Source organism: Peromyscus maniculatus, chromosome 4 (assembly GCF_049852395.1).
Source record: "Peromyscus maniculatus bairdii isolate BWxNUB_F1_BW_parent chromosome 4, HU_Pman_BW_mat_3.1, whole genome shotgun sequence".
Lineage (NCBI taxonomy): Eukaryota > Metazoa > Chordata > Mammalia > Rodentia > Cricetidae > Peromyscus > Peromyscus maniculatus.
Genome location: NC_134855.1, coordinates 19,346,260 through 19,360,397, shown reverse-complemented (window position 1 = coordinate 19,360,397; position 14,138 = coordinate 19,346,260). Strand labels below are relative to the sequence as shown.

The following is a 14,138-nucleotide window of genomic DNA, read 5'->3' as shown; positions in this document are numbered from 1 at the left end:
CTCCTTCCCCTTCTCCTGCCCACCTACCTCCCCAATTCCACCCCTCATCCACTCCTCAGAGAAGGTAAGCCCTCCCTTGGGGAGTCAACAAAGTCTGGCATACTAAATTGAGGCAGGGCCAAGCCCCTCCCTGCTGTGTCAAGGCTGAGACAGGGTCTTCCTCTGTAAAACTAGGCTTTTCTGGAACTCGGCATATAACCCAGGCTGATCTTGAATTAATGGCATTCCTCTTATCTCCACTTGCCAAGTACTGGAACTAGAACTGTGAGTTACCACCTTCAGCTGCCGATATTACTTTAGTGCCTCGTCCTGGAGTAAAAACATCTATGTAAATACATTGATATGTACTAATTTTCTCAGATTAACGCTTAGCAGTTGGAACTATGGAATCCAAAGATACAAGCTCGTAAAAGCAACTCCCTTTAATTGTGTACAAGTTAATGTGTTGTGCTGTTAAATATGCAGCTTGGACTAATAATTCACCAACAGAATTCAAATATGTGTGGCTTGAAATATTTAGATCTATTTCTGGTAGGATTTTTGTTTGTATATTACCTTAAAATTGGGTCAGAGTTAGTTCCATATAGGTATCTTCCAAAATTTGTCTAACATATCTATGAAGGAACTTCAAAAACAGGCTTCCTATTAGCAAAAATAATAAAGAATAACAGAAAACATATTTTAATGTTATAGAGTAACTGAGAAGCTAAGTGTTAATTTTATGGAAACAAATAATTTCCCTAAGATAGATTCATACCTTTGAGCCTAGGCTAGTCCCAGAACTGTTATCTTCCTGCCTTGGTGCATTGAGTACTTAGATTTAAATGTCCATCACCATCTCAAACCAAAAATTGTATTTATCTTTTCTAGACATCTTTTATTATATATTTTCTTGATTGCTCAATATAGTGTATCAGGTTGTATGTAGATATAATAGTGGCCTACATATACCCAAGAATAGAAGACAGAAGCATATCTTTTAAATTTCTCTTACCATTTGAAATGACAACATGCTGCATTCTCTTTTGTTCATGCATTTATTTAAGAAAGCTTTTGAGGATGAGTTCTAGGCCATCCTGGGTGATACAACAGCTCAAGCGAGCCCAGATAGCACAGTGAAGTCTTCTAAGGTCCAATGGCTTGAACATACTCAGTAGTGGAGTGTTTGCCTAACGTATGTAAAAGCCCAGAATTTGACACCCAGGGCTGCAAAAATAAAATAAAACATCTGGCACATACAAATATGTTAATACATACATATACACATAAAAAATACATGTACATGAACAGAGAAAACTCTTAAAGAAAATAAAGTATTAGTGATGGGTACTTATTACTGAAATTTAGATATTGTTTTTATATAATTTTTGTGTAATTTATATTCTCTTTTGAAAAGCTAAGGAAAAAATAAGTTCTTAAAGTATTATTTGTATTTTCTGAAAATGGAGAACCAAAAATACCTACCTTGAATATTTTATTGCTTCTTAAACCATATCTATTTAGATGTTCACTGTTTTTAAAATGGTAATATGACAAAATGCCAGGACACTTCCCATATTGTGTGTTATTTTTTCCTGCCCAGGGCAAGAATAGTTTTCCATATAGTCAAAACAATACAGCACTGTGAACTTTTATGCTTTAGTTTTGCATTTCAAACCAAAGCGAAAACTCTGCCTCCCACCTCCCAGTTTTTTAACTAGGTTAAATTTGTATAGGCATTTGTGTTTTGGGAACCATGGTTTTCCACAAAGTTTTACCCATGTATCTTGCCATTTCAGTTGTGTTTTCAACTTCCACATCTGTCTGTTATGGTTTGTATTTTATGGAAAGTGAACACCTCTTCTAAGTAGAGCCTCTGGACATGGAGCATATTTCTGCAAAATTAACCTTTGAATCCCACCTCTAATCCATGGCACCTTTAAACTTGTGTGTCTTATTCCTCGCCACAAAATAATAAATCCCTTTTTCTAAGATATTTATGATTGTGATTTAGTCATTAATTCTAAACCTTTAATATGCATTCTTCATGTACCATTAAATTCCTTTACATTGCTGCAGTGTTTAAGACTGAGTGCCTGTGTTGTATTATTCCTGTGGTTTAATAATCATTCCATCATTGTGACAGCATCTGTTACTTGTTAAACATGTTCACAGTTAAGAGTCAGAACAAATAGAATAATTTACTTTATCATGCCCTTGATCCACTTCATCATCTTTATTATTTCCAAGACCATGGTAGGGTATTTTATGAACATTCTGGAAGTCTTATTATATTCTCTAAAGGAAGGAGTAGGCAGATTTTATATATTATCTGATGAAGAGAAGTTAATTTCATTTATTTTGTTTTGTCTTCTCCAAATGCTATAGTTGGTCACCAATTGTCTTGCATTGGACCTCCTTCTTTCTCTCTCTCTGAAAAGATGTCGGGCGGGGGGGGGGACATTATGAGGCCTTCTGAGTCTACCTATACAAAGAGATGAGGGAGGGAGGGATGTTGTCTTAGTCACTCCTCTCTTGCTGTGAAGAGACACTATGATGGAGGAAACTCTTATAAAAGAAAACATTTAATTGGAGACTTGCTTGCAGTTTTCTAAGGTTAGTCTCTGATCATTATGGTGGAGATCATGGTGGTAAGCCTGGTGCTGAAGCAATAGCTGAAAGCTACATTCAGATCCATAGGCAGAAAGAGGGAGAACTCAGCCTGATGTGGACTTTTGAACCCTCAAAGCCCACATAAGTGACACACTTCTTCCATCAAGGCCACACCTATTCCCATGAGGCCATACCTCCTCATCCTTCTAATCCTTCTCAAATAGTGCCACTTCCTGACAAGATTATGGGGTCATTTTTGTGCAAACTACCACAGATATTTTGGGTTTAGAGTATTATCAAATAAAGGATAATTGTGGTGAATAATATTAAACTATTGAGTAATTTTCATCAACTTACATGCTTAGTTAGGTGTTTGAAATGGGTTCCATAGACAGTAGTAGTAACATTGAAGATATAAATTGTCACACTGGTTTGGAAAGATCCTTGCTGACAGGAGGACCTACTAGAACATCAGTTTTCAACCTATGGATTATGACTCCTTTGAGGGTCTAATGCTTCTTTCCCAGGGATCACCTATGACAATCATAAAACACAAAAACTTCTATATGATTCATAACAACAGCAAAATTAGAGTTATGAAGTAACAATGAAAATAATTTTATGATTCTACAAGATGAGGAACTGTATAAAAGGGTCATATCATTAGAAAGATTGAGAACCACTCTACTAGAAAAAGCCATGGATTTCTAAAATGCATTTAATAATGGATCCTAATTTTCAATATAAAAGAAGACAAAGACTTTATTCAAGTTAAAAAATGACTAGTGGATTTCCTAGTAAATAGAACAAAAACAGAATGGTAGACTTTACTTGTTGAGGTTTCAGTTTGTTCAATTTTATCTTCCTATATCTCTTAGTGTCTTAATGTAAATATACTGCTCATCAGCAACCAATCAATTTGCAGTATGGTGGCCTTGACAGTAATGACCACAGAGAGGGCAGTGAAAGAAGTGGCAAGTTGGAAGCCTCTTGTGACCCTGAAAAGCAAGGCAGAAATTGGCTTTAGAGAAATAGCCAAAGTAGTTAGTGAAAGTTTATGCCTCTCCAACGTGAGCTTGTGGGAAACTGAGGGCCAGGCACCACAGCAGTAGGTGATGTGCATTCTCGTTTTTTTTTCTTTTTCTTTCTTTGGATTTGCAATTATTCTAATATAATGATCTTATTAGAAGCACAAGATTATTTTCCCACTCCTTAGAGGGAATAAAAGAGATGGAATTTATAGTTGATGTTTGAGAAAATGTGGCTAAGGTTTTGGAAGGAAGAAAAGGGCTCTGTTTTTGTCATGCTTTACAAAAGTAGATACTATTCCTTTGTATTTCCAGGCCTGGCTAAGGCCTGACTGCTAACATTCATAGCCTTACAGAAGGCAATCTGCAGCCTGGGCTCCGGAGGTCTGGCTATCAGGCAAAAACCTTCTCCATGCAGACCAGGATTCTCTAGAGAGCCAAGAAGAGTCTAAGAGAGTTTCAAAGTGACTCCAAACAAACCTCACATTTCCAGAATGATATTAAGCAGGTGAACTTTAGCAGTCTGGCGTGTACACACTTCAATCAGATCACTGCATGTTACTGATTTGTTTCTGCCCCTTGGAGCATTTTCAAAGCAAAAAATGTGAAGTTTGCATGTTGTTTGGAACTGCAAAACCCAAGATAGCCTGCCACATCAATATCTGTCCTTTACAATCCCAGAAAACAGTCTATAACTTGTTCTTGCTTTGGTCATGTTCTTCAAGCTACCTGGAATAGATACCACACACATCTTATTTTCCTGCCCAAGCTTAAACTCCAGATTTTACCCCAAGAAGATAGTCACCCTGTTTACTAAGGAGATATAAGTGTATATATAACAGATAACATTAATATGCTACTTATTTTCAAAGGATAAAAGAGAATTTTGAAAGTTTTCACATTCATTTCTTCATCTGTCCACCTCTCCTCCAAATTTAATCATCCTGAGCTCTGCAGCAAACCACATGCTGTGGCCAGACAATCCAGAAGATCACACAGACCTCCTCCCCACTTCCTTGCCCCAAGTCATCCCATTTATCTCAGACCACTACATCATCAGGCACCCTCTGTGATCCAACTAGCTATGCTGGCCAGAGAATCAGGTAGACTGATCACAGATATTCAAGTCTCTCTTCTCTCCTCCAAATCCAGTGCCCCAGTCTCACTCCCTACTCCAAGCTCTCTATCAGACCACCTGCGGAGGCCTCCCCTTCTTCCCCAACCCCATCTCCCACGGATCTTCTTCTCATTTTCTTTTAAGAAAGACTGATAAACACTTAAAAAGATATGTGTTTGAACTGCTATGAAATTATAATCTTTACAAGTATGGAAATATCAAATTAACCCAATAATACATAAAAATTGTCTTCATGTGTTAGAATTTTTTAAAGATTTTAAAAATATTTTTGTTTTAAATATGTGAGTGTTTTGCCTGTCTGCATATATGGATGGGCATCATGTACCATGGTATCTGCATATATCAGAAGAGAGCATCAGAACTTCAGTGACAGATGGTTGTGTGTCTGCCATGAGAGTGCTTGGAACTGAGCCCTGGTATTAAGAAAAAACATTTTTTTTTTCTTACTGTTTTCAACCTTACTGTTGAGCTATATCTCCAGGCATATAAAACAATTAAAATGTAAAGATTCATATCATGTATGTATTCATTTGCAGATTGGATGTGATCCCATTATTTCTTTTGATGTCATAACATTTTCTTGTTTTTTAATATAATAAGTGTGTCAGAATAAAAAAACAAAACCAGTACAGCTATTTGTATAACTATTACTTACCTATTCAACTTTTTAACTGTCTACTTGTGTGCTTTTCTTAGATGTCTACTAGTTTAACAGCTCCAAGTTTCATATGTTTATAACAATAAAGTTTTATTTCCTTCCTATATTTCATAATTGAACAAAAGGACAAAATTGTGTCAATCTACCTTTAATGTAGTACTTGATTCCACCGTAACTTTGTGCGGTTCTCATGAAAGATTGCTTCTTGTACTTTATCAACCACATTAGTTTAAAGGGAAAATCTCTTCATGTTATAATCATGCAGAAAAAAATTTACTTCTTTTTTTTTTTTATACCAAAATAGTAGCAAAACAGTCATCCCATTAAACCACTAGAGAAACATATACCTAAGATTTTTTCTACTGAGAATACAAATCAAGAATTACAATCATAGTAATATTTCAATTATATCAACACAGTAAATATTAATGTGATTATATTAATACTAATAGGCTGATGTAATCTGTACATTTAATGTTCACAACAGTCAGAACATTATTAATATTAAATACAAATAACATCCATATTTGTTAGTCTTAATTTTTCAAGAAACCTAAAGTCATTATGTTTTATAATGTTTAATTTGCTTTGAAAAACAGCAAAAGAAAAAGAAAAAAATGGAAAGGAGGAAAGAAGAATGTGAATGAGAGAGGGTAAACATGTAAAATGTCAGTGGACCTAAAGGATAGTGGTCCAAGCTAAGGCTGGCTGGATCTATGGGATCATTTGACCTAGAAGGGAGGATGCTTAATCCCTCATGAGAGATGAGAAACCTGTAATGGGATGAAATAAGGGCCTAGATTTCAGCCCTGGCCAGATGAATTTCAAAATTCATGCATGTCATATACGTCATTTATACTAGCACTTTTTAATTTCATGGAGCTAATCGACTGAATTAAACTACACTTCTTAGTAAATTCCAGACCCTCCTGGTGGGATTCATGATACCCTACCTCAAAAAAAACAAAAACAAAAACCCTACAAAACATGTTAGACACATTTATGGTATACTGCAATCCCAACTGAAGGTTCAGGGTGATATGAGAGAAAATATTGATACCCCCACTGTACTGTAGGACAGAGAATGAAACATTAAGAACTGGTGCAGGAATTCTTGCAAATTGACTTTAAAAAATGTGTTTTTTAGTGTTCTGAATTTTTATGAAAAATCTTATACTGTCTTAAGCAAAAAATTATAAACAATTTTCCTAATGCATTGAGCTATACTTAGGTGTCATTGTTTTTTAATTGTTTAAATAAATAGATTTTTTATTATCAATGTGCTGTTATCATGGTATCACACTTAGCAATGCCATATTGCCCTAGGACTGTTGCTGGGTAGGTCATGGACTTTATCCTATGAAAATGGTTTTCTTTATTTAAGAAATGTTTTTATTCATTTTACATACTAACCACAGATCCTCCTCTCATCCCTCCTCCTGCTCCCCGCCAGCTTTCCTACCCAACCTACTCCCCATCCCCTCCTCCAAAAGGGTAAGGGCTCCCATGGGGAGTCAGCAAAGCCTGATACATTCAGTAGAAGAAGGACCAAGCTCCTCCAGGGTTATTGTTTTTTTAAAATATTTATTTATTTATTTATTTATTTATTTATTTATTTATTTATTTATTTATATATTTATTTATTTATTTATTTATTTATTATGTACACAGCATATATGACTGCAGGCCAGAAGAGGGCACCAGATCTCATTACAGATGGTTGTAAGCCACCATGTGGTTGCTGGGAATTGAACTCAGGACCTCTAGAAGATCAGTCAGTGCTCTTAATCTCTGAGCCATCTCTCCAGCCCAGGGGTTATTGATTTTAAAGTACCATTAAATAAAGCCGGGCGGTGGTGGCTCACGCCTTTAGTCCCAGCACTCGGGAGGCAGAGGCAGGCGGATCTCTGTGAGTTCGAGGCCAGCCTGGTCTACCAAGTGAGTTCCAGGAAAGGCGCAAAACTGCACAGAAAAACCCTGTCTCGGAAAAACCAAAAAAAATAATAAATAAAAAAATAAAAATAAATAAATAAATAAATAAAGTACCATTAAATAACTTCATGATGTTCCTGCCAATTACTCCTTGTGCTTGGTTGGAAAATTTATTTGACTATGTACTTTCTCATTTCAAATGGTGGGTAGGTTCCTACTCCTAGAGATAATATGGAAGCTGGACACAAGTGCATTGCTATAGGGTACGCCTATGCTGCCCGTGATGCTTTGAAACACCTGGTCTCAAACAGTCCTGGCTTACACTAACTTAAATGGCTGTAACCACAAATATACTAATGTGTCCAACTATAGAGTAGCACTCCACAATAACATCAATCGAGGACAGGGTATGAAGTTCAGAAAATGAAAATCACAACTGAGGCAAAATTTCAAATTAAAGAGAAGGGAACTTTTATCATATAATATTAAAGTATTCTTATGAATACATGAGATAATTTTACCTGTTAAAGCCATGAAACATTGACAGATGGAAAGGGCTTTGACAGAAATTAAATTGAATAAATATCTATCTAAAACTGCAGGAAATGATTTTGCATTATGAAGTAGTACAATCTTCAACATAAAGTTAGAAAAGATGTTAGGAACTCCACAGAAAATAGAAAGTGGAGCATTATTTGCTAATGTTGGGTTCCTAAGGTTCAGAGCCAAATTTATTTAGAGAATTAATAAATGTTTTTCAAATTACATAATTTGTATAAATTTTACTATATGTAAACATTGTTGCACAAATCTGATGATGTGTGGTAGGTAGTCATGTTCCTAATTTTATTGAATGAGATTTAGAAGCACTGAGACGCATATAACACATGTAGAATTTCTTAACTGCTTCATTAATTCCTAAATAGAGAAACATAGGTTATATTAAGATATTTTTTTTTCCTTTCTGAGTATGTCTATCATCATACTTAAAGGAAAATTTCACACATTCAATGATGAGAAATATAGTTTCAATTGCTTTAAGCTTCACCATTGAATTTCACTGTGGCCAGAATAATTCCATGACCTTTAAATTTGATGAAAATAAAAAAAAGCATTTATTAATCTAGTTATTTTGTTTTGAAGCTCTCCCAAAGTAGATGATTCTAGACCATATTTCTGCAAAATGACAGGAACAGATCATATGAATTTATTACTGTTATTATGAAGATCATACCTGAAAACTTGAATATATACTCAGTAGTACATAGCTAACCTTAATTCTCTTTACAAAGAATCTCTCTACTAGTTTGTAATTGTGACTATTTTAACAATTTAATTATAGGTGATATTTTTATTAAATATTAACTTCTATTTTGAAGCCATCTTATTCCATATATACAAGTTTGCTTTGACAATCTGCAGTGTTGGTTATGTATGACATCTGAGCAACATTGTCTTTACTAAGGACAACACCCTCTATTGCAGGAATATAATTGAAACAAAAACAGTATAACTATACAATATTTATATAAATTATGATGTCATGTTAAGCTAAATAAATATATTTTATATGGTAAAATCTAGATGAGAAGTAATTTTAAAAACTGATTGAGTAAACTCGTTTTGTTTTTTGTAGATACTATGTAAAGGACAGATAGTCACCTAGCTAACCTTTGATTGGTCATGTTGGGCTTGTATATTATTGTTCTGAGCCTAACAATAAAAAATGATTAAGTAAAACTTGCTATAAGAATATACTCTGTGTATAATAATTGTATTTATTGAAGTATGTTATGTATTGCTTCTCTGAGATTAACATTGCTAGCATATGGATCTCTAGCCATAATTATAAGATACTTAATGAGTTCACTGATATATAGGAATCCAGATTCTGAAGTTTCAGGAAAAGTTTAGTTTGGTAATTATTCTAATTTAGGAGATTTGAGAAATTTCACAAAGAGCACTCTGTGCTTATGGTTTATAAAAGTGGAAGAGTAAGATTAAGAAATCAATGCATCACTAAATATATCTTGTAACTCTCAAAAGTTGAAGTTCTGTGTAAGAAGTAATGTCAAAGAAAGTTAAGTCAGCAACCCATAGCTGCAAAAATGATGAGAATGAGGATGGTGATGGAAAGATGGATGTGTGTATATTATTATTTGGCTACATAATGAAGAATCTACCTATCTCTCCTGTCTCCAACCCAACTGCATTTAATTAAAATTTGTGTGGTTTTCATCAATAATTCAGAGTGGTATAATGTTAATATGAAACCTATCTTCTATGCTTCATGCTTATGTGCTCTGGGAAATGACCATAGGTCATTGAAGAACCGTAGTTCTTCAATGAATGATATGCAGGTGTGTGTGGTGGTGAGTCTAACTTGCAGATATTTATTCTCAGATGAACAGAGGTAGCAGTGATTTGCAGTTGTATAGATTCAAAGATGGCTAAAGCTTGGATGAGGAAATTTGCTTGATGAATAAAGAAAGTGGGAAAGAGATGCCAGAGAAATTATAGTCAGTATGATTATGCAAATAATTCAGTGAGGAATTGGACAGGAAATTTTGATGATCTGCACATTCCTTTTCTTCAGTGCTGGGCCATTAATGGCCTTGATCATTGCATTCTACTTAGATATGAAGATTTATTAAATTCTATAAAGATGGTTTTAAAATGCTTGGTTTTAAATCACCCACTGGAAGAGAAACTTCTGGAGCAGCAAATGTCTTAGGTTGTAATTTTATAAGGTAGGCAACAAGAATAATGATTTCTATTTGATTTAATATCTCAAAGAGATTATTTTCAAGTCTGGAACAAAGGAAGACAGTGAAACATATCCTATTTTATCTTTGGCTGTAAAACATTACTTTATAAGAAATATAGGGGAAAATTGCAAGGTTGGCATCACTGATTAAGATGTATTACTGTTAAAAAATAATTATTTTTAGTGTAATCTCTGAGAGTCATCCCCACGTAAAATATCCCCTGTAGATTTGGAACTTAAATGTATTCCACCTTTAAAAGTAAGAAATTTAAAGAACATGAGCTTGTGACTTCCTTACCTGAAGTAAGTACTAGGCTTCAAGTCATGGATAAATTAGACCATACTGTTAAAAATGTCACCTGTCCTACTTAAAGACCTGAAGGACTTTCACAAGTGCCCTCTGTTCTTATTTCCTTCTTCTGTTTCACACTCTCTGCTAGCTTTAGGCTATAAAACATGTTTTCTTAACACCATAAAATATATAAGATATATTGTGTTCTTGTCAGAACATAATCTACTCAATTAGCATTTGATCCATCATTTTCCAGGTAATTTCACTTTGTCATTTCAGTCATTTCAGTATAATGATTACCTCAGAGATCTTTATCTCTAGAGCAGTGGTTCTCAACCATTCTAATGATTCGACCCTTTAATACAGTTCTAATGTTGTGGTGACCCCCAACCATAAAATTATTTTTGTTTCTACTGCATAACTGTAATCTTGCTATTGTTATAAATTATAGTGTAAATATCTGATATGTGACCCCTGTGAAAGGGTTGCTCAACCTCCAAAGGGGTCATGACCCATAGGTTAAGAACTGCTCCTCTAGAAGAACCATAAAATATAGCAAATGTTATTTTCATATTTTAAGGTAAACCCCACTCTACCTTTTAAAATAAGGTGATGTAAAGAATAAATCTCAGTAGTTTGAAAAACAACTCAATATAGCTGCACACATTTATGTGTGTATGTCAGCTTTATAACAAAGTGTGTAACTAGTACAAATTTGGCACTGAGGAATATAAAACATTCTCAGTGGTCAATTAGGACAATTTGAAAGATGTAAAGTTACATAAAATGAAAAGTTTTGCAACAATTATACTTTGTTTCAAGAATATGTTCGCAAAATGTCACCAAGCATCTTTTTTTTTTTTTTGAGTTATCTGTGGACTGTGTTGATAATTAGAACCTGGGAATAGTTGTAAGAGTTTTTCTAGGTCAAATATCTATAAAAGCATATATGAGAAACAACCAAACGTTCTACAAACCTGAGCATTTCATTCATTGTCCATTTTATCCTAATTTTGTATGCCTTTTGCATTACACTGATTCAATCTCACAAAAAGATCTGTAGACATGGATTTTAATTTATCTGCTTCAATTATTTACATGTAATATAGTCCTATCACAAATGCTATGTGCAGAAAAATTAACTTCATATAAGCCTTCTATGAGGTAATAACACAAAACTTAGTAATTGCTTGAATCATAACATAATGATATTAATTTTCATTTGAACCATGTTTCATGCTCATAATTTAATGTTATCATTATTAATCAAATAACTATATACTTCAAAGAAAGCCATTATGCTGGTGATCCTGTGCTTTGTTTGAAACCAGTTTTTGTTCATGGTTTGAATTTATTGGGTATGATGGTTTTATGGAATGTAACCAAGTTTTATGAGAGCCAATACTTTTTTTACAGATATCAAAAGTAATGCACGCTATGTGATAGAAGCTTAATTTGGAAAACAACATTATTCATATGAATTAATTGGGACAAAAATTGTGTATTGTAGATATATAGTGCACATTACATTGAGAGAGATTCACTTGGAATGGTCCTGAAAGCTTTCCTCTCATATTGTGAAACTATTCTGATATGGTGATATTTGAAAGTCATTTTATGTAAGAAGTGAGGCCGAAGATATTGTTTCTGTTTGGCTTGATGCTGACAGATTCACGGAGACATTTCTGTTAGCCAGTTAGCACACTCAGGGAAAATAACTCACGTTCAATTTTTTAATCACCCAATTAGATACTTCTGCTTTGTGTTAAGAATAGATTTTCATCAAATCTACCCCTCTTGTTCTCCTCTTGATTTATGTCAACAGTGCTGTGCTACCAATATAGGGGAAACAACTTCTTGCTGTGAAATCTTGAGCACATTAATTTGAGCTCCTATTAATAAACATGTTATTTAACAAAGGAAAGCATTGTTTTTTTCCTTTCTCAGATTACTGTTATATTTCTATATCTATAGTTATTCAAAGTCCAAAACTTTGATGTCTAGTAGTTACTTACACCTTCGACTTTAAACAACAGGTGAACAAACTGTAGAAACCTAATAAAAAAGGTTTTGTTTAATATGCACACTCAATATTGATGCAGTAGTTGCTTGATTTATTTTCTTTTACATATTCCAACAAATGCTATTCAGTTGAAGTTACCTGTAGCATACTGAAAATGTGAAGCTAATTAGTCAGAAAGTTCTTGATCATGATGAATCTGTAATGATTGGCTCTTGTTTCAAAGAAGAAGTTTTGTTTTAAGTTTCTGCACTAGTTAACTTGTTTTGTTATTTACTGATTCTTTGCTGTTTTTGTTGTTGTTTGGATCTTTCTAGATGCTCCACTAATTGGTCAGGTACACAATGTGAGAGGCCAGCCCCCAAGAGCAGCAAGTCTGAGCACATCAGCACAAGTAAGTGCCACAGAATAAAATTTCTGTCTAGAAACTATAGAAGCCATTTCATCTTTTAGGTAGTCATTGAGGGATATGAGACTTCAAGTTATAGTAATAATAATCTCATATAATTAGAGAAAAATATAGTCTTGACACCTTTGAGGTACTGTTGAAAATGAAACCTGATTGGTCAGATTATGAAGAAGTAAATTTTCAAACAAACTTTGTAAGGGATTCTATCTCTTTAAATGTCAATATATATAATAATATATGGATGTATCATCTGTTGTTTATAACACTGCCATCTCAGAGCAGACCTTCTTCAATCAACACTGTGTGTTCTTCTCTACTCTGTGACAACAAGGTGTAAATTTTTTCAAAATAGGACATAAAAAGTGTCATTATTCATATATATTGTCACATAATTTGACCTTGCATTAGGAGATTGGAAAGTCCATATGGGAAACAAGTGAGAATATGCATAGAGGAGGAAAACTATATCACTGATGACAAACCTTAACTTTGGTGATTCACTTCAGGAGACATGAACAATAATCATAATATTTCAATACATATAAATGGCAAAGAAAACATGAAGATTGAGATTATATGATTTTTGTATATTAGTAATAGGCTGTGATGCTTTTTATCTACTTATTCCTTACTCCTGTTTCCAAATAGTGTCTCTATTCTCCAAGCAAGAGTTTCCAAATTTGTAACACTTGTAAGTTGTAATAACTATGAGCATTTTGTAAAAATGGTATGTACTTCTAAAATAGTGGTTCTCCACCTTCCTAGTGCTACCTTTTAACACAGTTCCTCATGTTGTGATGATCCACTATCCCAAAATTATTTTTGTTGTGACTTCATAACTGTAATTTTACTACTGTTATGAATTTTAATATGAAGATTTTTAGAAATAGAGGTTGGACAGAGGGGTTGGGACCCACAGGTTGAGAGCCACTGTTCGCAAAGTCTATCTTGATCATAAATACTGTAATCTGAATAGGTGAGGTGTGTGTTCTTCGGTCACAGAGCACTTGGATTTTCATTGTAGTGTTTTAGCTGTGAATACAGGAACATAATGACAGGGAGGACTAGAGTACTAGAACTTGGGAAATGGTTTATAACAGGTTATGTGTCACAGATTTACTTAGACTAATTTTATACACTAAAGAGAGACAGACAAAAATGAATATTTGTTCTTTTTGCCAAGTTTAGAACTCAAAATAATATTATAAATTTTTGAAGGTGCATTGATGTAAAAGTGATGTTGTAAACTATTTAAACACCTTACTAATCATTAAGAACATTTAAAAATGGTAGCATGCAGTT

At 33.9% G+C, this 14,138-nt stretch overlaps 1 protein-coding gene across 1 annotated transcript in view; it reads left to right on the top strand.

The window, feature by feature from the left end:
* The window catches only part of Lrp1b (LDL receptor related protein 1B), a 1,955,528-nt gene that overhangs the window by 1,926,752 nt on the left and 14,638 nt on the right, over window positions 1–14,138 (top strand). Inside the window, exon 87 of the mRNA XM_042275227.2 lies at window positions 12,745–12,821. Within this exon, the coding sequence (XP_042131161.1) occupies window positions 12,745–12,821 (77 nt within the window). The remainder of the gene's footprint in view (window positions 1–12,744; window positions 12,822–14,138) is intronic.